Source organism: Chiloscyllium punctatum, chromosome 20 (genome assembly GCF_047496795.1).
Source record: "Chiloscyllium punctatum isolate Juve2018m chromosome 20, sChiPun1.3, whole genome shotgun sequence".
NCBI lineage: Eukaryota > Metazoa > Chordata > Chondrichthyes > Orectolobiformes > Hemiscylliidae > Chiloscyllium > Chiloscyllium punctatum.
Window position 1 is genome coordinate 13,119,194 of NC_092758.1, and position 25,560 is coordinate 13,144,753.

Here is a 25,560-nt window from a genome sequence, read left to right on the forward strand (position 1 = left end):
GTATATTTGATTGAATGTCTTGAGGATAGGTAGGCAGAGTGGTTTAAAGGTTGAAACTCTAGCTTGGAGCCTGAGCAGCTGTTGTTAAGACCACCAGTAATGGAGTCATTAAAATCAGAGAAGTGTAAGGGATCAGAATAAGAGTGGTGTAAAGGCCTTGGAAGATTGTTAGGTTGATGGAGGCTATAAAAAGATACAAAGTTCAAGAGGCTAGAAAACAATGATGGGAATTTCATATCTGAGACATTCCCAAACCAGAAGCCAACAAATACATTTGACAGGAGAATGGAAGTACTGGTTAGCATATGGGGTGGCAGAATTTTGAATACCTGATGTAGTTTTAATTTGAGTCCAACTGGTAATTAGGCGGGGGCAGACAATAAAAGTTCAAAGCTTCAACCTTAAAAACCACTAAATGTTTTTGCATCAACTGATTTGTCTCTCACCTCCAGTTCTCCTCTGTCCCAGGTAGACAGATGGCTGGAAACTGTCTTCTCTCGCCAGCAGATGTGGGAGATGATGGAAGATGCTTGGCAGCTGCAGTACATTCTTACTGACAGTGATGTTCCAAAGTTTGAGTTTGGTTTCATCTGCAAATAAAGATTGATTAATTGGGAAAAACAATAACCACACAAAGTGAAATTAGGCATGACATTTTCACTGAGAATTCATTCAGAACTAGTCTAAATAGGAAGTATAGCTCACAAATACATGTACAGATGTACACCAATGCCAAGCCTGTTCAACTGTTCAATTTGACCATGGCTGGTCTGAATTTCAACATTTAACACCCTTGCACAAGATACCTCATTTATCTGTTTTTACTTTTCAATTGACTCACTCCCCAGCCCTCCACAACTTTTTACATCAGATAAATTCCAGATTTTGACGACTCTTCATTTAAAGTTGTCTCTGTCATCATCTTGAATAGCCTAAAAGTAATTTCCAAGCTGTACCTTTAAGTCACTATGAGCAAAGTGATTTATTAGAATATTATAAAGATTTACACAAATCAAAGTTAAAACAGTAAAAGTATGAATGCAATTGCTCAAACACAGGACATTGACATTTTAGGAAAACTAATAATATATTGCAGGCCCAAAATGGGGGAAGATACTAAATGAATATTTTGCATCAGTATTTACTGTGGAAAAGGATATGGAAGATATAGACTGTAGGGAAATAGATGGTGACATCTTGAAAAATGTCGAGACTACAGAGGAGGAAGTGCTGGATGTCTTGAAATGGTTAAAGGTGGATAAATCCCCAGGACCTGATCAGGTGTACCTGAGAACTCTGTGGGAAGCTAGAGAAGTGATTACTGGGCCTCTTGCTGAGATATTTGTATCATCGATAGTCACACAGGTGAGGTGCCAGAAGACTGGAGGTTGGCAAACGTGGTGCCACTGTTTAAGAAGGGCGGTAAAGACAAACCAGGAAACTATAGACCAGTGAGCCTGACCTCAGTGGTGGGCAAGTTGTAGGAGGGAATCCTGAGGGACAGGATGTATATGTATTTGGAAAGGTAAGGACGGATTAAGGATAGTCAACATGGCTTTTTGAGTGGGAAATCATGTCTCACAAACTTGATTGAGTTTTTTGAAGAAGTAACAAGGAAGATTGATGAGGGCAGAGCTGTAGATGTGATCTATATGGACTTCAGTAAGGCGTTCGACAAGGTTCCCCATGGGACACTGATTAGCAAGGTTAGACCTCATGGAGTACAGGGAGAACTAGCCATTTGGATACAGAACTGGCTCAAAAGGTAGAAGACAGAGGGTGGTGGTGGAGGGTTGTTTTTTAGACTGGAGGCCTGTGACCAGTGGAGTGCCACAAGAATCAGCGCTGGGTCCTCGACATTTTGTCATTTACATAAATGATTTGGATACGAGCATAAGAGGTACAGTTAATAAGTTTGCAGATGACACCAAAATTGGAGGTGTAGTGGACAGCAAAGAGGGTTACCTCAGATTACAACAGGATCTGGACCAGGTGGGCCAATGGGCTGAGAAGTGGCAGAAGGAGGTTAATTCAGATAAATGCAAGGTGCTGCATTTTGGGAAATCAACTCTTAGCAGGACTTATACACTTAATGGTAAATTCCTAGGGAGTGTTGCTGAACAAAAGAGACCTTGGAGTGCAGGTTCATAGCTCCTTGAAAGTGGAGCTAGGATAGTGAAGGAGGCGTTTGGTATGCTTTCCTTTATTGGTCAGAGTATTGAGTACAGGAGTTGGGAGGTCATGTTGCGGCTGTACAGGACATTGGTTAGGCCACTGTTGGAATATTGCGTGCAATTCTGGTCTCCTTCCTATCGGAAAGATGTTGCGAAACTTGAAAGGGTTCAGAAAAGATTTACAAGGATGTTGCCAGGGTTGAAGGATTTGAGCTACAGGGAGAGGCTAAACAGGCTGAGGCTGTTTTCCCTGGAGCATCAGAAGGCTGAGGGGTGACCTTATAGAGGTTTACAAAATTATGAGAGGCATGGATAGGATAAATAAACAAGGTCTTTTCCCTGGGGTCGGGGAGTCCAGAACTAGAGGGCATAGGTTTAGGGTGAGGGGGGAAAGATATAAAAGAGACCTAAGGGGTAACTTTTTCATGCAGAGGGTGATACGTGTATGGAATGATCTGCCAGAGGATGTGGTGGAGGCTGGTACAATTGCAACATTTAAGAGGCATCTGGATGGGTATATGAATAGGAAGGATTTGGAGGGATATGGGTCTGGATTGGGTTGGGATATCTAGTCGGCATGGATGGGTTGGACCGAAGAGTCTGTTTCCATGCTGTACATCTATGACTATGACATATCCCTTCTGCAACATTCCCATTGCTGATCCAAACCTCTGTTTTCGACTCTGTAACCTTTTTGCTTCAACTTGATGATATCCTGTCTGCACATTCATTAGCATGGGAAAACTGATGTAAACTAAGCAAAATGGACTAAGGTGACAAAAGTTGAAAAGTATTCAAAGTACTTATTCCAAAGTACACTAACAAAGAATTACAGCATATTGGAATCTACAAATCTTGATCTCAACACTGGCAGTATCAAGTGATATTATATGCTCCAGCTTCTTGGGGTGGAACTTAACCTCATTTCCTAATGATTCCTGTCCTGACTCCTTACACTCAATGTATTAGCTGTTGAAAAACAACCTACACCCACTAAGGCAAAACTCCTAACTCTAAAAATTGCCAAACAAATTAGATTTTCCACTCTGCATACCATTACCTTCTCTTAAGCACTAGGTTACAATGATTATATTGAGAAGTGCAGCCATTATCAAAGACATTTTGAGTAGTAATAACAAGTATGAGATGACTAGCGCAAAGGTCTGATCTTCCATCTTGAGCATTTTTAATTAAACTGAAATCCTGATTGTTCACTCAGAAATGCAAAATATTCCATGACACGACTTCCAACTGGTGTGGGTGAGGCCTGTGCCATCTTGCTTTGAACAAAATACCTGCAGCATTTCTTACACCAGAAAAAAAAGTGATTGCACCTCAGAAGTAATTAATTAATTGTAAGGTGCTTTGAGATATCTGCGGTTGAGAAATGCACAAATACAAATCTGTTTCTCCTTTACCAGCCAGCAAAAGCAATGAAAGGATCCCCCTATCAAATGCTGGCAAAATTTTAAAATGTTGCTTTTCTGTTGCATAATTCTGTAAATTAATTTAGATTTTTAATAGGAAGTTTATTTAGGGAGGGAAAGAAAAGCATATCTGAATTGCCACATCAAACAAAGCCCTTTCCTGTGGAGTACAAAGTTAGAATACTTGCAGTTACTGTTACTGAACTTACAGTCAATTATAACTGAAGGATTTGTGCTCGAATCAGACGAAATGAAATGCAGAATAAATGCAGTTATTTAAAATCCATTAAAGAATGTAGAACATTACAGCACAGTACAGGCCCTTCTGTCTTCGATATTGCGCCAACCTATGAAACCAATCTGAAGCCTATCAATCCCACACATTAAAGATAAATTTGAGTTAAAAAGGAAAAAAAAATCAAATTGTCCTCTGCCCATCTGCATTATAAAACCTGCTGAATAAAATTGATCATATACATCTGACCAATCTGACAGCAACTTCAAACCAATTTCTCTGCAAGATTTTGGCCCCATTGCTTGAAGGTACTGACTGACACATACTATTGAAACAATTTATCACAAGTAGTCATGGTGGTATTACTATGTGACTCAATTTTTACTCAATCAAGTCCAATAAGATATTGATGTTATTAACCATTATTTGAAATAATTTATTCTGTGCTGTACGAAGATCATGAAATGAAATTTTCAAACCGAAACTAGTAAGAACTAGAACCCTATTTCTCAAAAAATGTGGTTCAGGGCGTCAGAGTTTTCAGGACTGAGATTAATAATATTTTGTTAAGAAAGGGACAAAGAGCTGAGGCAGAAATGTGAAATTGTGGTACAGATCACCTGTATAATTGAAACGGAAAAAGAAAGTAAATTTTCCATAGATTATCTCAGGACTTCATTAAGACCTTCACAGCCAATTTAAGGGTTTTCTACATTAGAAGTACAATAGACAACTTACACACAGCAAGCTCCCATAACCAGCAATTCAGTTGTCATCAGATAATCTATTTTTGTGATATTGATGCACAATGAATATTGCCAAGCCACATGAGATAGCTTGCCTGCATTTTTCAAAACAGTATCATTAATCGACCTGCAGGGTTATTTGGTTGCTCTGTTTAATGCTTTATTTGAAAACTGTCACCTCCAAAATACTCCCTCAGGGTTGTACTACGGTGTCAGCTTAGATTTGTGCTCAAGACTTGGAGTGGAACTTGTACCTACAAAATCCTGATTCAGAGATGTAAGTGCTACCAACTGAGATACAGCTGACAGTGGAGCAGAGCAGGTTTCTCCTGTTATTATGTTCCTAATAACGCAAGTAAAAGACATGTCCAATTTTCTTCAATTAGGATTGTATTGTTTAGAATCTCGCTCCAGGACAAAATGACATTGATAGTTTTGTTGCGACAATATTGCCAAAGACCAAAACATAATAAACCTGGAGCATCAAATCCTCAAGGTCACCTTGTTTCCTATTTTGGCAATCAGATTTTAAGAATTTTGTGTTTAGTCTCTCCCACCATGAGGATTGTCTGTTAAGACCTGATTTCACTATTCCAAGCACTGTTAATGAGTCTTTGCTGTAGCAAGCTGGTTGAGTGTTCAAACCTTATTATAGGAGGTTGCTATTTGAATCCCTAGACAAACTGGTAAAATAGACAAACACAATACATGGAATTTAACCAATAGAGTTGCATGAAATGATACATTTTAGAATACAACCTAAATAGTCCAATTATGAAGGGGGTGGCAGGGATGCAGGAACTGACTAACATGTGGGTACATGTGCAAAACTTTTTGGCAGGACAAGTTGTGAATACTGTTAACTAGTATATTGGTTTTATCAACAAGCACAGGCATAGAGCACTAAAGCAAGAAAGCTAAGCTAAATCTAATTCCAACACTAGTTGGAATATTGTGCTCAATTTTGGGAAACCACACCTTAGAATGAAGTTCAGAGATTTATGAGAATGGCACTACAGACAAGGAACGTCATTAAGTGGTGAAACTGCAGAAGATGAGGATGTTCTCACTGAAGCAGACAGGTTTAAAAATAAGCTGAAGAACAAAGTTTAAAATCATGAAAAATTTTAATAGACTATGTAGGGCGGTAGAGTTTCTACCAGCACTGGGTCTATAATTAGAGGATACAAACTCTAGGAAAGTGGCAAAAAAAGCAGACAAAACATTTTTAAGCAGCAAACTATTATCTGCAATCTGTTCAAGAGGGTGGTAGCAACAGATTTAACACAAAATATTAAAGGGAATTGGATAAGTGCTGTGAAAGAAAATTATTGTTACATTCAGGATAAAAACCAAGGTTGTACGATGAATTTGACAACTCTTCTGAACGTTAACTTCGACATATTTTGAAACGCCTCTCTATCTGCTGTTCTGTGCATGGTGTGTCTAGAAGTTCAGATTTCCTTTGGTTGTTGATAGGATGGGCTGGTCTCTTCCCTCATTTTCTCGATTCCTGATCATTTCTTCAAGTCAAGATGTCTTATATTACCTTAGCAATGTGCATCATCATGCATCCTGGCCCATGGCTTTATCTGCAGTCTATACAAAAAAAAACGGAAGATAGGAGGACACTGTTTGGGCCTTTGAGCCTGCTCCACCATTCATTATGGTCATGCTTGATTATACAATTCAATAGCCTGTTCCTGCTTTTCCCTGTTTCTTTTGATCTCTTTAGCCCCACATGCTATTTCCAATTCCTTCTCGAAATCACACAATATTTTGGCCTCAATGGTTTTCTGTTGTAGCAAATTTCACAAAGTCACTACTCTGAGTAAAGAAGTTTCTCCTCATCTCAGTCCTAAATGGTTTACCCTGTATCTTTAAACTGTGACCCCCTGGTTCTAGACTCCCTTGTCTTTAGGAACATCCTACCTGCATCTACTATGTAGAGTCCTGTTAGAACTTTTCACATTTCTACGAGATTCACCCTCATGCTTCTGAATCACAGTGAATATAATCCTAACCAATTCAACCTGTCCTCATATGTCAGTGCTGCCATCCCAGGAATCAGTCTGGCAAACTATGACTACACCTTCTCAGAAAAAGGTCGATTGTGAAGTTGTGGTTAGCAGACATTGTACTTAACTTTTAAAACCAGGGCCACATCTCATCCATTTGAATATTCACTTTTGACTATATCACACTGGTAGGAGTGCACTACTTAAGGTGGCTATGTGGATAGTAATGTTATATTAAAGTTAGAAAAGTTTGAGTTGCAATCCCACATTCATTACAGAAGTGCTTCCAGTGAAGAGGTACCATTTTTGGTATGAAAACTTCTACGAAGGCCTTACCTTCCCTCTTTAGGTGTGTGTATAAGATCCCACATGACTGATTACATTACAGTGTGGAAACAGCCCTTCGGCCCAACAAGTCCACACCGACCTGCCGAAGCACAATCCACCCATACCCTTACATTTACCCCCTACCTAACACTACAGACAATTTTAGCATGGCCAATTCACCTGACCTGCACACCTTTGGACTGAGAGGCGCAACCGGAGCACCCAGAGGAAACCCACACAGACACGGGGAGAACGTGCAAACTCCACACAGTCAGTCACCTGAGGCGGGAATTGAACCCGGGTCTCTGGCGCTGTGAGGCAGCAGTGCTAACCACTGTGCCATCGTGCTGTGATGGAGCAGGGACGTTATGTTCATGTGCTCTGATTAATTTTTATGTCCCCAACCACTGCCTAAAATACAATATCTAGCTGTTATCATTTTGCTGCTTGACAGAGTTGAATGTGCACAAAGTAGCTGCTTTGTTTCCTACATTACACCATTATTTGGACTTCAAAAAGTACTTCACTGGTTATACGTTTTGAAGCTGTGAAAGACAATATAAGCACAAGTACTTTCTTGCAGCTGTGTTCTTTGCTATTGATAATGATTGAAGAGGGTTAAGATGAAAAATTATTCTGCAATATGGTGCTTCTATTTTTTTTCATCCATCATTCGTCAATTATAGAATTCTCATTTACGTTTTGTAGAGGCAGCACCACAGTTTCATGTTGCCTTCAATAGCAACCCACATTAACCTTAGGAACCTGTGTGTACTTGGATTGCATTTGAATTTCAAAAATACTCAAAATGCCCTTTTCATAATGTAAATGTATACTTTAATACATGATATTTTACATCAGATTTAGATTGAACAAATTTTAAGTAGTACAAAAATGAACACAATATGATTTGACAAGGCATTCTATAACTTCTTGTGCATGTATTCGATGAATGCTGGAGTTGGACCAAAGGGTCTGTTTCCATGCTGTACATCTCAATGACTATGACTCTATAACTTAAATTTCATCCATTTAACCGCTCTTCTCTTTCCAGATACCTGCTGGTCTTCAGAGTACATTCTTTTTCCCACCAACTACACAGTGTTTTCTTTTTGTAAACAATATCACTCTCATACATGGAAAGAGGTTTTCTTATCTGGATTCTGATATAACTGCACAGAGGCCAGTATCCCATCACCAAGTCACCATTTATTTACACATGCTGAGTACACTGGCTACGGCCAATCAGCTGAGTCAGTCCCCAAAGCGAGGAGATTCTAAATCCCCTGTTTGTATCTGTCAGCCTAAGCTCACTGTTTGGCCCAGGTTAACAACCTTTATCAAGGATCCCAGAGTCAATAAGATACACTATAGACATGCTTTGGTTTCTTGCACAGTTCAACAAGCTTACATTTATATAGCACCTTTAATTAGCAGGCCATAGATGATATAATCAGGACAGGTGATCAAACGATCAGTAAAAGGTTTCAAGGAACAGTTCAAACGCGAGGTACAAGAGATGGATACACAGAATGTGACGTAAATGGTAGAGATTACAGCCCGAATAAATAGACTGACTGTCAGGAACTATCCCAGATCCAGAGTTTAAAGTAGTGAGGGATATTAAAAAAATTATTTTGATTGTACAGATTCAACATATGCATCATTTTAAACTGATGGGCTAAAGGTCTTTCACTGAAGAGAACCTATGTGTGTTAATTTTCATATTCCTCCACCATAGTTTGTTACGCTCACACTGTGCGTCAGTTTCCCAAATGTCAAATCAGTTGTTCTGTGATCTGTTGTGATGTCACCTTTACTGGAGCCAAGTAAAAATAAATGCAGGTTAAGACGCAGCTCCTGAAATTAAACTTTTCCACTTTCACCTCAAATCAGTAGTTTTACATTTGAGTATCAACAGTGTTTCAAATTAGTTTCCATTAAAGAACTTAATTTTTGTAGAACTTGTTTGGAGATTACCCTTAAATGTTAAAGACCACTGTCAACAAAAAACACATCCTCGACTGAATCTTTTATGCTATTTGTTTACAAGTATGTGATTCAATGAAATCAAGTGAAACTATTTCTACCCAGAGGGTAATAGAATGGAATAAATTAACAGAGAAGATCATTCCACAAGTTGGCATAAAACAGGTTTGTGACAGAATTTAGCCAAAGGGGTGAAACTTCACCCGCTGCAGAGAACCTATTCACGTTTAGATTTACATTTAGATTAGTCTTTCTGGAATGAAAACACAAGGAGGAGAAAGAGCACAAAGGTTTTCTGAACTGAATAGCCTCTTTTGTTCTCAACAATTTCTTACTCAATTTAAGATACTGAAAGGCATGGCTGTGTCACTGTGACATGACACAACTGATAGATGCTACGCTTTGGGGCTACTGACTCAAACTCCAGATATTTACATTTAAAATTTTTAAAAAGTGTAAATATTAAGATCAGAAAATGTCTTTTCTTTATAGATTTGCAAGACAGGACGTACTAACGTTAGATAGGAGGTGATGTGTCTCAGCAGGGGGACATCAGCAGAGTTCCAAGAATGTAGCAACCATCATGTGATCAACTGTTGCCATTATCATAAGTTGCATCAAATTCCCTTCACCCCACCATCCTGCACTCAATGACGTTTATTGGCCTCCATTCCAATAATGGAATAATAATCCCCACCACAATTTAAAATTCTCAAACTTGTTTTCAATAAGCTTTATCCCTCCTTACCTCTCTAATTTCTTCCCACCAAACAATCTTTTGAGATCTCTGTGCGCCTTCAACCTGGTCTCTTACACATTCCAACACTTCATCTCTTCACTATTAACATATGTGTCTTCAGCTGTTAAAATTTTTCTCCTTCAACCTCACAGATTCTCTCTATTCAAAAGATCATTAAATCTACAGTTGATTAACATTTTGATCAGCTGATCCCATACCTCCTTCACAAAGGCACAAAACAGCATTTGCTATTGTTTTTGTCCTATGCACAGTGGACCCATTGTACAATGGAAGGTACCTGATAAATGACTCCAGGTCCTGTTGAAATCCTTCAATGTTTGTTTCTCAGCAATAGCTCGTTTTATCTCATCCAAGACAAGGTTCAGTTCTTTAGAACGTTTGAGGTTTTCTTGCTCAGCTGCATGCAGTCTGTCACGAAGTGCTAGAAACTCCCGTTGATAAATGTCTACCACATCTCCTGGGAAAACAAAAATATCCCAAGAAGTGACAATGAGCCATCTCTGATAATTAAGATTTCGTTGCACAAACTGTCCCACTTACAGCTATAAGATGAAAGATGATTAGTCTGCTCTTGATAGCGATTTGTAGAGAAACACTGGCCCAGGACTACAGGGGACAATGCTTCTGTTCCACTTCAAATACTGGCTAGTGGCCTTTCACGGACACCCAAGAAACAGATGGAACATTTAAATCTTTTCCAAAAGATACGAGTTTTCTTAATTTTGTATTTTAAGCATAATTCCAGAGCTCAAGCCATACAGCAAAGCCAGAATCTCAATAATCTGACAGAGTAGATGCCTTTACCAACTTTCATCATTGCCATATGGAGTCAATGATACTGCCAGCATTTATTACCTATCTCTAACACTTCTTGTGGTTGGGCTGCCTACGTGAATGCCTGTGGACCTTGTAGGAAAGGCACTTAGAGAATGACTTTTTTGCAGCAATTTTATAATTGAGTGGCTTATAGGTCCATTCAGAGGGCAATTAAGAGTCTAGGGATTGGATTTTATGTTTCCATGCTAGCCAGTTTAAAAAATTAGGTAAAAACAATGACTGCAGATGCTGGAAACCAGATTCTGGATTAGTGGTGCTGGAAGAGCACAGCAGTTCAGGCAGCATCCAAGTAGCTTCGAAATCGACGTTTCGGGCAAAAGCCCTTCATCAGGAATAAAAATTGAAGGGCTTTTGCCCGAAATGTCGATTTCAAAGCTACTTGGATGCTGCCTGAACTGCTGTGCTCTTCCAGCAGTTTAAAAGATTAGTCCAATAAGTTCAAGAGTCCTTTAAAAAAAATTTCGACCCCTGCATCTCACCTTAATAATATAATCTGCCTCTCCCTTTCTCCTTTACGTGCTTATCCAAATTCCTCTTAAATATACCAATGCTACTCATGCAAATTATTCCTTGTGACAAAGAATTACAGGTTCTGTTCTCTCTCTAGGTAAAGATCTCTCTCCCAAATTCCCCATTCAATTTAATACTAGCAGCTTCGTATTTGTGTGTTATATCACTCCTCAGCGACCAAAAACAAATTCTAAAAAAATCTACTAGCTTGCAGTGGAACCTTGCAGCGTGGAAATTATCAGTAGCAATTACCTATGTCACAATGATAAGGACATTTCAATAATAAGGGATGTGTTACAACACTTAAATCCAGGTTCTTTTTTACTCTGTGGTAGAAAGGAGTCTGAGATTCTAGTTCCCTAAATTTTACATGATATAGATCCAAGGAAGCAATTAGCAGGTGAAATTACTATTTGAAACTCATAAGAATGTAAGAACTGCACAGTTACAGTTCTAACCTCACTACACCAATTTATGATTTGGAGATGCCAGTATTGGACTGGGGTGCACAAAGTTGAAAATCACAACACCAAGTTATAGTCCAACAGGTTTAATTGGAAGCACACTAGCTTTCAGAGCGCTGCTCCTTCATCAGGTCGTTGTGGAGAGCACAATTGTCAGACAGAATTTATAGCAAAAGTTTAGTGTGATGTAACTGAAATTACGCATTGAATAATACCTTAATTGTTTGTTGAGGCTTTCATCTGTTAGAATACGATAGTTTCACTTCTTTCATGTGTAAATCACAAAACTTTTTTTTATGTTAAAAATCACAACATCAGGTTATAGTCCAACAGGTTTAATTGGAAGCACACTAGCTTTCCGAGCGACGCTCCTTCATCAGGTGATAGGCAGCAGTGACTCAACACTGGTAATGTCAGCCTAAAATCAAGATTCTGGTCTGGGGCTTGAACTAACCAATTTTCTCAACTAAGTGGCAAGACAGCTATCCACTGAGCCAAGCTGCTACTGAACCCCTGGTAACATCTATCAACTTTGGATGGATGGAAAATTTCACCAGCAAGTTGATGAATTTAAATAGAAAAGAAATTAAGAATATGGTTGAACAATTTGATCTCAGCAGCAGAGAATGCTAGAGACATTCAGCATGGAAGGTAGCATCTGTGGAGAGAGAGAGAGAGTTAATATCTTTTCATCATTCTGTTTCCTTCTCCACAGATGCAGAGTCTTTCCAGCAATACATGTTTGTTTGTAACAGATTTATGAACTATTTTAATTTTGAGCTTCAGAGCACCATTTCTAAGAATGATTCTGCCTCCACACACTTTCTTGCATCTACAGGCCGACTCAAAAATCCTTGAAGTCACAACAGGGGATGTAATTATTTTTATTTCATTCTGAAAATATATTTAAATATGTAGCTATGTTTCTTGAATGAATAAGGTAGCATTGTTACCACATAGTGGTGCGCTATTTTATTTCAACTTCCTGAAATACAACACATCATATCCAATTCAGAAAAGCACTTATCTTCATTGGAATTTATGCCTGATATATGGATGAATTCAACCTCAACAGATCAAATGAAGATCCACTTTCGTTAAAGTTCTGCATGGACCATCTAGCCCAATGACTGGAGATACAGCTATACAAACTGACGTACAGGAAGATAGAGAAGAAAATGGTGGTTTCAGCAGTATGCTAACTAAACCTTCAGAATATATTTGAACACTGATGAGGGGAGGTTCATCACAGTTTATCATCAGAGAGTGCTTCTTAATTATAAAAACACACCCAAATATCCAATGTCCAGGGATAGCTTTAAATGCAGATACATTTTGTTATTTATGTCACATTCAATATTGTGAGAAACAAAAATGCATTTTTTTTAAAAAATGAGCTTTAAAAGAAACAAATTAAAATTTTCTATTTTGAGCACTGCAGCAGCTGGCTTCCCACCCTCCTTCCTCTGGAAAATGCAGTCGCTCCGTATCTTGATTTATAGCATGCCCCGTTCATTAAAGATTACGATGCACACTAACTAGGCCCCATTGTGACAACACCTTAATTTTAAAATGTTTAACTTGGATTTGAAATTTGTACATAGAAAGATTTGCGGCTCTCTTTATTACTTCCCCCGCCTGGGTAAATATTCGGTTTCACCAATGCTGTCCATCTCTCAATTTCCATTGTTGATTATTGCAGGACATTCCTCCAGCTATGGAATTTCTAGTGCACATGTATTTATGTAAATCACTGATAGCATCATATGTTCACTCCAAGTAAAAGCTTGTATTTACACAACATCTTTTATGTTGTTCTTTTACAGGAGCACCATTAGGCTAAACTTGACATCAAGGAGATATTAGGTTAGGTTGCCGAATGTTTGTTCAAAACATTAACAATCTTCTGAATGATGGCATAGGGAAATATCATTGGTTGAGTAATTCAGAGGCCCAAGCTAGGTCTCTGGGGACATTGGTTCAGATCACACCATGGCAGCTGGAAGGTTTTAATTTCAATTAATAAAAATCGGCAATATAAAAGATGGCCTCAGTAACGGTGACCATAACAACGGCCATTGATTATTCTTTTAAAACCAGATTCATTAATGACATTTAAGGAAAGAAATCTGCCATCTTTACCTAGTCTGGCCTACATGAATTCCAGACCCACACCAATGTGGTCAACCCCTGGGAAACCATTCAGTTCAAGGGGCAATTAGCAATGGGTAACAAATGCTTTGCTTGGCAGCGATGCCAATAACACAAACGAGTGAAAGGAAAGAGAAAATCTTAAAAGGCAAAGGTTTGAAGGTGGTGGGGCTAGGGTAAATCCGTGGCTTAGGCAGCTGAAGACAGTCACCACTTAAGGAGTGACTAAAATAGAAGATGTGGCAGGGACCAACATTGGAGGATGAGTATGTTTAAAAAAATGTTGACGAGAAGTAGTACTAAATCACTTAGGTGCACATTTAGAAAAACTCTCCCTTCACCCTCCAAGTCACATGCTGTCTCAACTCAGAAATACAACATTCATCATGGTTGGGTTAAAACCCTGAAACTGTCCACTTAACAGCACAGTCGAAATAACTAGACTGAAACAGATCAAGCAGCCAATTCACCTCCACTTTCTCAATGGGGACTCTGCAGCCTTTAGAACCTAACACTGCATTCAATAATTTTAGAACCGGAACATCTCATTCCAGGTCCTTTAGCTAACCACGCACCTCAGGCCCAGCCATGACATGCGTTTTGTAGAGCTTAACCAACCCTTTTTCCACCTACTTATAGCCCACATTATCACTTTTTATCCATCCTTGGCTTACTATCATCCATCTCTTACAGATACCCTAACCCTAACCCTCTGAATGCTAGAATAGAATTCCTGGTCTTCACCCACAGGCTGTGTGCGACATCGATAGAGTCATGGGGGTCATATGGCACAAAAACAACCAAGCCAAGCTGAACTTAATCCCAAACTAAACTAGTCCCACCTGCCTGCTCCTGCCCCATATCCCTCCAATCTTTCCCATTCATGTATTTATCTAAATGTTTTTTAAATGCTATAATCATATCCACATAGAATGGATGGAACCAATGTTACGTGAACATTAACCCTTTTAGGACCATTACCTTACACAAAAGGAATTAACTCAATTTGTCTTGCAAAGGAAAGAAAGGATACTTAAACTTTAAAAGAGCTAAATTCTAAGTATGTAAAATTAGCTTTCAGTCCCTTGTTTTTATACAAATTAAAAGGGGATCTGATAGAGTTGTTTAAAGCTGTTAAAGTACTGAATGGAGTTGCCAGAAACTATTCCCTCTGATGGGACTGACCAGAGGAATAGGGCTGACTAGGGGAATAGGGTACAGTGTTAAAATTTTGGATCAGTCTCCACTAGACTGAAATCAAAAGCACTTTTTCTACACAACAATAGCAAAAATCTAGAACTCTGGATCTCAAAGAAGAACAAAAGTAATTTTCTCTAGTAGCCAGAACTTGCATCATTTAAAAAAAAAGAGACCATTCTTTGTCACATTGCTGTTTGTGGGAACTTGCTGAGCACATATTGGCGATGGTTCCTATACTATAATTGATTACATTTCAAAAGCACTTAATTGGCTGTACAGAGCTTGCAAGGCCAAGCAAAGTACTACTTAATTGCAAACCCCTCTTTCGAGTTGCACAGCAGAATCTTGTTTTTGAGAGTTAAACACGCAGTGATAATTAGCATGCTGGAGAACAAAATCATCACACAGTTAATGAAAGCAGCACGCACAATTACCACAAGCATTCTGAAGTCAAGCACCCATACTGGTTTTCTATTAATGCAGTGATAGCACCACAACTATGAACTGCTTTCTATGAATAAACGGACAAACAACAGAAACGCATCCCCCAACAGAAAATGTGGCAGCCCATTTATTAAGTTAGGCAGCACCTGAAGAGCAGTAGAATTACGGTGGCAAAGTGGTTAGCACTGCTGCCTCACAGCACCAGAGATGCGGGTTCAATTCCTGCCTCAGGCAACTGTCTGTGTGAAGTTTGCACATTCTCCCCGTGCCTGCGTGGGTTTCCTCCGGGTGCTCCGGTTTCCTCCCACAGTCCAAAAAAGTGCAGGTTAGGTGAACTGGCCATGCTAAGTTGCCCATGGTGTTAGGTGCAGGGGTAAATGTAGGGGAATGGGTCTGGGTGGGTTGCTCTTCGGAGGGACGGTGTGGACTTGTTGGGCCGAAGGGCCTGTTTCCACACCATAAGTAATCTAATCTGATCTGATGTTTGAGGCATAAGCCCTTCATCAGGCTGATCTCCGGCATCTTCAGTCCTCACTTTCTCCTTGCCCATTTATTAGGCCTGCTCACTCCAGGTGATGGTTCAATGCCACAAGTGCCTGCCCTACTCCATTTTGAAATGAAGCTTGTTAGTACATTTGCAGCCAGCAAAACTTGCAAACAAGAAAGGAAAGGAGTTTCCTTTAAGATGAGCATAATGACTAATTACAAAAGAACTAATACATTTAACACTGATTGAATTGGATTATACACTCCGAGCCAGTGGGCTTGCAAGTCTGGGAACGTTAAAACCCACACGATATAGTCTTCCCACTGCCTACCTCCTATCACTAACCTGTCTGAAATTTTACAGGGGAGGGTCAATCCTAGGCACTTGCTGCTGATGCAGCTGACCCAATCGCCCCACCCTGTGCAACCCCTCTGTTGAAGACTAAAGATCTCAACTGGTTAATGCTGAAGAATGCATTAGACACCACCTATTATTATTGATGTCATATTGTTATGATCGCAGCTGATGTTAAGACTAGACAAATCAGATCCCTGAGCAAAATAAAGCTTTATAGACCTTTCTGTTTTCAAACTATGATTAGCAGTTACCGAATGCATTTACAAGAGTCTGCCAGTGTACTTTTAACATGAAAAACAAAACGTTTAGTCAACAAAAAAACTATTTGATAAGAAAAAAAAAATGGTTTGAAAGATATTATTATAAGCACCAGAAAAGGATTCAAATGCACTACTCATTTTATCTTAGCAGCATCTTTATAAACATCAAAACTGCATCACTGGTTTACCATCATCTCCACAACAAGGCTTCTTGCTCAGTTTGCCACAGCTCCAATCAGCTTTCGTCTGACAAATTTCTGGGTTTTCACCGGATAGTTCTTCTTCAGCTTACATCTCTTCTAGATATGTATAAAACAGACCTCAAACTGAACTCAATTACTTTAACACTTACTTTAACTCAGTTTCCAACATTATTGCACAATTTATCAGGCCATTTAACACTCTTGTCGCCACGTACACTACACAGACATACCCTTCTAGATGTGTCTATTGTGGAGTGTTCCTGGACCAGTCACTTATCAGCAGCACAGTCTTAGTCCCCTTTTCTCTTGCATTAAATTATTAACACCCAGCTCTTCACTTCAAAGAAAACAAAACTAAAAGACCTTCAGATGCTGGAAATCAAACAAAAACAGCCAGGCAACTCGTGACAAGTGTCATATTAAAAAGAGTTGGTTCACCAATGTCCTTCCAGAAGTAAATCTGCTGTCCTTTCCTGGTCTGACCTACTGGCGACTTGTAGACACACAGCAATCTGGCTGATTCTCAACTGCCCTCGGATCAATTAGGAATGGGCAAAATGATGGCATAGGAAGTGATGTCTACATTCCATAACAGAAAGAAAAAAAAATCCCAGTAATAACAAGCAAATAAGATAATGTTGTTTAAATGATGACAGGTTTTATTGTGCCAAGTTAAAAATTCAGAAAGGGAACAACATAGACAGAGGACAAAGCAAAAAACATGGTTTATATTTTTCTATTTACATGAGATTACAGGAATTAATTTCCTACTCTTCAACCCAACAGTTATGGGAGACAAACTGGTTTCGTTTTATTGTAGACACTACCATTAACAAAAAAACCTTTGCTTTTTCAAATGCACCAATTTTCTGATAATTGCAGTTTTAAAGTTTTGGCTTTTTTTTCTCCACAGGATGCTGTGAAATGTCTGATTCAGAAATTGGTCCCATAAATCTGCCTTCCTTCTTCCTCCTTCTTCAATCTGCTGCACACACATTTCTGAAAGCAAGCGAGCAACAGATTTAAATCAAATATAATAACTTCACACAGTACACTTTGAATGCATTATTAAATATGATTTGGCATGTGCAAGGAAAGCAACATTTCACTCTCTCCTTCAAGAACACTCCTGACAGCAATGAGCAGAATGATAAGGAAGGATTTCTATTTATAGAATCACTTTACCATTGTGAAAGGTGTTTCCAGCCAATGAATTATGTGTAGTCATTAGTTAGGACAAGAAACATAGTAGTCAACCCAAACAGACTAAATTCCTACAAATCGCATTGCAATTAAGGAACATATGTTGCTTACCAAATTGTTAGCTTTAGAATAAATATTGGTCAATAAATAGGGAGCATACTCATGAATTTGCTTGAAGTAATGACCATGGAATCATTTAAATTCACCTGAGAAGGCAGAGAGAGCTTTTCTCTGCAACTTACTCAAAAGCTGACAACTCTGGTAGTGCAGCATTCCCTCTGTACCTTGTTATTATTTATAATAGTGAGACTTAGAAACTTTCAGTAGCTTCACTGCCATCAATCCTCCTTGCTGGTCTTAGTCTAAACCATTGATACCATGTGAGGAAGGATGCCCACATTAAGTCATTGACAGAAGGTAAACTCAATCTTGATGAGCGGTAAATAGGTTTATTGCATATTTGTTAATAACCAGTTACATTACATCTGAGATGAAAACAAAGAATTTTACAGCACAGGAACAAGCCCTTCGGCCCTCCAAGCCTGCACCAATCCAGATCCTCTATCTAAACCTGTTACCTATTTTCTAAGGATCTGTATCCCTTTGCTCCCTACCCATTCATGTATCTATCTAGATACATCTTCAAATGACGTCATTGTGCCCGCTTCTATCACCTCCACTGGCAACTCATTCCAGGCACCCACCACCCTCTGCGTAAAGAACGTTTCATGTACATCTCCCTTAAAAACTTTTCTCCTCTCACCCTGAACTCATGACCCCTAGTAATGGAGTCCTCACTCTGGGAAAAAGCTTCTTGCTATCCACCCTGTCTTTACCTCTCATGATTTTGTAGATCTCATTCAGGCACAACCCCACCCAACACCTCCCCCCCTCCCCGCCCCCAAACCCCTCTTTCTAATGAAAATAACCCTAATCTACTCAACCTCTATTCGTAGCTAGCGCCCTCCATACCAGGCAACATCCTGTTAAACCATCTCTACACCCTATCCAAAGCAACCAAAACTGTACATAGTATTCCAAATGTGGCCAAACCAAAGTCCTATACAACTATAACATGACCTGCCAACATTTGTACTCAATTACCCCATCAGTTGAAGGAAAGCATGCAGTGTGCCTTCTTGACCACCATATTGACCTGTGTTGCGACCTTCTCTCTGTACATCAACTTTCCCCAGAGCTTTTCCATTTACCATATAATGATGGTCTCTCAGGTTCAACACAAGAATAGGCTCATGTTGCTATTATGGAAATAGTCTCACACAACTTTGGAAACAAGCAAATTGCTTAGCTCCAGCCAGGAACCATCTACATCACTTGGACAAGCTTATCTTGTGGTGTCAGTTAATCCTTTCAGGTACCAACTGTTTTCCACAGTGTCAGACTGGATTAGGAACTCAAACTCAACTCAAATAATTCTAGACTCCTTTTAAATGTGATGGCCTTCACTTGAATTACTCCACTCATTCCAGGCACCCACCACCCTCTGCGTAAAGAACGTTTCACGTACATCTCCCTTAAAAACAAGTTCGATATTTTTAACCACATTCTGGACAAAGACATTTATACGAAATTTCCAATTCAACTTATTTGTGACTTGTTATGTTACTGGCCCCTTGTCTCATCTCCATCACAAGTGGAACAATGTTCTCTATGTCCACCATAATGATGAACCACTTGAAGAAACACCTGCCTTGTCTTTTTTTTAAAAATAGAAAAGTTAGTCCCAGTCTGATAGTTATAATACAGAACCAGGAGGTCACAGTCTCAGAATAAAGGGTTGGTCATGAAGAATGAAAACCTCTTCATTCAGAGGATTGAAAGTTTTTGGCATTCTCTACCCTAGCAAGCTATGGATCCTGTTGTTCAGTTAACACATGACAGAAGTCAATGGATTTTTGAATACTAGGGGAATTAAGGGATACAAAAGGTAGCTAGGAGATTGGCACTGAAGTGGAAAAATCAGTCATAATATTACAAGGTCGAAGGGCCTACTCCTACTCTCAAGTTCTTGTATTTTCATCTCTTCAGTAAACCCTGCAATAAGCTTTAAATACTCCTTATAGTACTAAGTTCTACATTCTAACCAAATCTCTGGGAAAGACGATTCCAGACAAATAACAGATGCATTTAAGATTTAGCCAGATAATCCATCTATTTCACCAATTCCTGTATATGTTGGGCAGAAATTTCAATGCCGACCTGGAATATTTACAAGGTGGACAGCAAAAATTCAGTTTCCTGACAGTGGCTCAAAGCTTTACTATTAAGTTCTCAAAACCTCTCAGGTGGGTTGGCTTTTCTAACCTTCAAGGTTGGGAAACACGCAGTGTAGACTTCTTCCTCCAAGTTGTGAATCAGTACAAACATCTTCAATTACTTGACTCCTTCCTAACCAGGATGTTTACTTACACGCAATAATTTAACATTGTCGAGATGAAGCCTCTCCACGTTCAACAATTATGAAAAATTTCAGTCATCTGCAGTCTGGCTTGCTTTTGTAAACTTTTATAGCGTTAGGGGTGAAGGCTGACCAGCATGATTTTCAACTAGGAGAAAGTGAGGTTTGCAGATGCTGGAGATCAGAGTAGAGAGGGTGACGCTGGAAAAGCACAGCAGGTCAGGCAGCATCCGAGGAGCAGGAGAATCGACGTTTCGGGCCGGAGCCCTTCATCATGAGGCAACACACTCTCGACAGCATGATTTTCACAGTGCATTGACTGGTTTCAGACACTTAATAGGTTATTATTACTCAAGTTCCCAAGTTTGGTTAGCTATTCGGTACATGTATTTATTCTTTCAACAGCAACAACCTGAATTTATATTGTGCCTTCAATCGGACAATATCACCCAAGGTATTCCAAAGGAGTGTTATCAAACAAAATCTGACACTAAGCCATGCAAGCACATATTAGGGCAAGTGACTAAAAGCTTGGTCAAAGAGGTACGTTTTAAGTAGTAAGTAAACAAAAAGGGGTATCTAAGGTAAACACAGAAATAAAGAAGACCTTAATAGATTAGAAGGATGATCATGCGTAGTATCAAATATCGCCTTTTTGTGTGATACAAATTTTATTTAGTGCTGTCTGGCTCAACACTCTCTCTGAAAAAGGTGGGCTGAAGAACACCTTCAAGACAAAATAAAGTTAAAAATCACACAACACCAGGTTATAGTCCAACAGGTTTAATTGGAAGCACTAGCTTTCGAAGCACCTCTTCTTCATCAGGTGGTTGTGACACACAGCGGTGCTCCAAAAGCTAGTGCTTCCAATTAAACCTGCTGGACTATAACCTGGTGTTGAGATTTTTAACTTTGTACACCCCAGTCTAACACCAGCATCTCCAAATCAAAACAAAATAATGAGGTCTCCAGTGAACTTAAATAATTGCCTCTTAGATTCAAAGTGAGTTGTGAATCAAAAATCTATTCTAACAAATAAGGGACACTTGCTTTAGGGAACAGACTCTTCTTCGTTTCTGTGTCGCTCACAAACTGTTCAATTATCAAAACTGCAATGTATTAAATTAACTTGACCTAGCATTTCTTTGAATGGCGATTTTAAAAGCCATTTTGCATTGAAATAGATTTTTTTTTAAAATCAATAACAACGCTGAAACCTTGAACAAAAATGCATCAGGTTAAATGGTACTGATTAATTCTGCTGCATCTTCGAAACCCACTACTGAAAACATGTGAGAATACCTCCGATCTGCTTTTACTCATCTCAATGCAACAATGCTCATATCCACTACTGAATGACGTCAGGTGCTCCCAGAGAAACAATTGGCAGTTTTCCAGTGTCTCTTGTCACAGAACCCACTCAAGGTATAGGTTTTAAAATTGTACACCTGCACAAGTAAACAGTTGATCACTCAATCACAATGTTGTGAAACTTCCAAGTCTCCTTTCAAGTGCCACATATCATTCTAATTTTGAAAAACATTGGCTGTTTTCATTACCGCTGTGTCCACAATCCTGAATTCTCACCCTAAGGGAGGTCTTTCACCACACAGTCAAAGCAGTGGCTCACCATAGCTTCTTCATTCACAAGGATAACTAGAGACAACCACTAATGCTGGCCTTGCCAGTGATGTCACTAACCTAAGAGAATACCTTTTCTTACCCCTCATTCTTCATACCATAGAATTAAAAAGAAATATACTGTAGCAGATCAAATCCGCCATTTTCAGCCAGGGATTTGAAACAGTTAAAATGTTTTCCCTCCAAGACAAATACCAGACATGCCAAAATGCCATCATAGTAACATATTAGACAAAAATTGCTGAGTTATTTATACTTGAAAATGCTACAACTCTAAGTATCATTTGCCTATCACCTCATGCATGCTGGCCCATACTGACTTCTAGTCCTGTCATGTTTCACTTTAAAATTCTCATTCCTGTTTTCAAATATTTGATCTTCATCTACTTCCAGCCTTACAACCAGAGATATTTGCGTTTCTCCAATCCTGGTCCACTGTGCAACATAGATTTTAATCACTCCACCACTAATAGCCTTGCCTTCAGCTGTCTGGACCCTGAAATTGCCTTGCTAATCCTCCAGGCCTCTCCCTCACCATGAAGATGCTCCATATACCAGAATCTCAGAATTGTTACAGTGCAAAAGGAGACCATTTGGAATACTGCAACTGTACCTGATTTTCAAATAATCATCACTATCTACTGCCAATCTTCTGCTTTTTCCACATACCATTCCACACTATATCTATCTAAATAGTTATTCAATGCCCTTTTGAATGTCTGAATTAACTTGCCTCCACCACATTTCCAGATAGTTCATTCCATCAACTGACTACTCGCTGAGAATTTTTTCCCCTCATTATCCTGGTTTTGTTTGCACATCACTTTAAATCTATGTCCTCTCCTTATTCCTTTTACAAGCATGAATCTGCCTCCTTGACTAATTTTTTGGGTATTTATCCCCATTTCTCCTTGAGAGATCAGATTTTGTCTGTTGACAGTTAAGGCACCGTACAATAATCTTTTAAATGTTATTAAAAGTATATGAGCATCCCTGACTGCACCCGCATTTACTAATGATTCCTAGTTGTCCTTTAGAAAGTGTGACAAGCTATCTTTTGAAATGCAGCATCTGTGAAAGAATGGTGATATATTTCCAAGTCAGGATGGCGAGGGGCCCCAGGGAACTTTCCGGTCGTGGTGCTTCCACAAATCCACTGTCCTTGTCTTTCCCGGGTGACTGAAGTTGTAGATATGAGAGTTGCTGTTGAAGGAAATTTGGTGAATTGCATTTTATAGATGAGAGTTGCTATTGAGTGTCAGTGGTGGAAGAAGTGAATAAATCTTGATGTTGGTGGCTGTGGTACCAATAAAGAAGCTGCTGAGTTCAAGTATTGTTTGGGCTACACTCATAGGAACACAGGAGTTAGGAGCTGAAGTTGACAATTCAGCCCTTCAAGCCTGTCCACTCATTTAGGCAAGTGGGGAGTATTCCATCATACTCCATAAGATTGGCCTAATAACAAATTTAATAGATCAATTTAAAGCAAGAACTATTGAAACTCATCAAACAAATATAGAATGTAACCTTGGTTATCAAAATTTTAACATTATGTAGCACCTTTGGAGTTAAGTTATTATTTGATGATCTGGAGCACAAACTGTTCAGCTCTTAACCAGAAAGTGACATGAATCTAACAAGCTTCGATCAAATTAAGATTAGACAGATTTATTTCTGAAATTAATATTTGCTGATGTTAACATATGGGAATGCCACACCTTTGAAATCACACAAAAATTAGAAATAGAAAGCTGTTGGGTCAAAAACATGAAACTCCCATTCAACCTATATTGTGGGACCATCTTCACACAAGGATTGCAAGGTGGGGAGGATTGAAAGACAGCAGGTATGGAGAGGGAATGGCGAGAGAAAGATGGAGCAGGAGGAAGAGAAGAGGAAGAAGTGGTGACATTTGCATAGCAGTAAATGTCATTGGATTAGTAATCCAGAGGGCCTGGCTCATGATCTGGAGAAATGGGTTTAAATCCGATGGAAAAATCCTATGAAATAAAAAAAAAGTATTTCAAAATCTGAAATTGAAAGCTACTATCCGGAATGAAAATTATTTATTATTAAAACCCAACTAGATCATAAACATCCTTTAGTGAAGGAAAACGGCTATTCTTACCTGGTCTGGTTGGAAAGTGACCAATGTTCTCTCTAAGTTGGCAGATGCCCTGCCACTTGGAGGGTCCATGCATGCTGATAACATGGACTAGTCACTGCTGGAAGGAAAAGTTAATGAGGACATAGTCAGTGACTACAGAAATATGTTTGACTCCTAAGTGTAGTCTGAAATGGACTACCAAATTATTCGGGTCAATGGCAACTGGGAGTGAACAGCAAATGTTGCCAGTGATACCTACATCCATGGAAGAATGTTAACAAAGGGAAGGGCCAGGATGGAAAAAGGGGCGGTGGGGATGGGGGAGGTTAAAGACACAGAGGAGGAGAAATAGAAGGGGGTGAGAGAAGAGTAGAATAGAATTCACTTTTACTTGGCAACAGGTAAGGAAACATGACCTAAAAAAAGTAAGTGGAGTTATCACCAGGCTGACCTAAAATTGACGTGTTAACCTGGTGAAGTTATAACACACAATGCAAGCCATACAGAGGAAGCAGGATGCAATAGGTGGGCTAAACAAACCCACAAGCAAATGGATCAGGCCTATGCTCTGCAGTGGTGCTGCATCCGATCATCAATGGCGGTGGATAATTAAATAACTACCAGGAGATGGAGCTTCTTCAACGACAGGGGAGCTCAGCACAGTCGAGGGCAATGATACATTTCTGCCTTCTCTGAAGGCACTAGAAGCTACAAAGACAATAGGTATCATCAACAATACTAAAGATTTGTGTTCCAAGACTCTGGCTAAAGTGATCTATGGCTACTACATTGGCATTGACTGGTCAGTGTGGAATATTACCCAGCTATGTTCTCTGTACAAAAAGCTTGACTGGCACCCCATCCAGAACCATCAATATTCTCTGCCTTCAGTAACAATGCACAGTGGCAGCAATGTGTGCCATCCATAAGACTGGAGTAACATAAGGGGCCTGAGAAGCAACTTCCAAATCCACAACCTCTACCACCTAGATGGCCAAAGGCAGCAAATTAATGTTAATACAGCCATCTGCAGGCTCTCCTCTAAGCCACACACTACCCTGACCTGAAATGAAATTTTAATTCCCTTACTGTCACTAGGTCAAAAACCTGGCGCAGCCTTTCTTAACAGTGCAATTGGTATGCCTAAGCACCAAGGACATCATTGATTCAAGAAGATAGCTCACCACCATCTTGTTCATTACAATTAGGGATTGGCAGTAAATGCTGGGTTAACTAATATGTCCACAGCTCCTGAACAAATAACAAGTGGCTAAACAAATGAATTTGAGGAAGTTTATAAATTCTTAGCTAAGTTATGTTCGCAATTTCAATGAAGCTTTTCTTTTCAGACATCTTCCCTGGTTAATTTTCTGATGAAAACCTGCTTCAGTCTCCAGTGACTATTGTCACAAGTACCCAAATAATGACCATTTGTACTTTTATTTCTAATAATGTAGGGTAATGAATTAGATTTCCCAAATTATTCTCAAGAGCACAATAAAAGAATTAGAAAGTGTGCTGATGTACAATTGCAAAGCCAAAATGCAACAATTTGTGAAACATGGGCATTTGGGAGAGATCCAACACAGTAAGATTTGGAT

The 25,560-nt window shown here is 39.3% G+C and overlaps 1 protein-coding gene across 5 annotated transcripts in view; it reads right to left on the reverse strand.

Annotated features, from left to right (window-relative positions):
• mgat4b (alpha-1,3-mannosyl-glycoprotein 4-beta-N-acetylglucosaminyltransferase B) overlaps positions 1-25,560 on the reverse strand; it is a 237,743-nt gene that overhangs the window by 92,686 nt on the left and 119,497 nt on the right. For 4 of the 5 annotated variants that reach the window (XM_072590342.1, XM_072590338.1, XM_072590344.1 and 1 more), the window contains exons 2-3: positions 9,954-10,133; positions 447-590 (exon numbers count right to left, since the gene is read on the reverse strand). In XM_072590342.1, the coding sequence (XP_072446443.1) occupies positions 447-590; positions 9,954-10,133 (324 nt within the window). Of the gene's footprint in view, positions 1-446; positions 591-9,953; positions 10,134-23,980; positions 24,078-25,560 lie in introns of all 5 variants that reach the window. The other variant, XM_072590343.1, reaches the window with a different exon arrangement.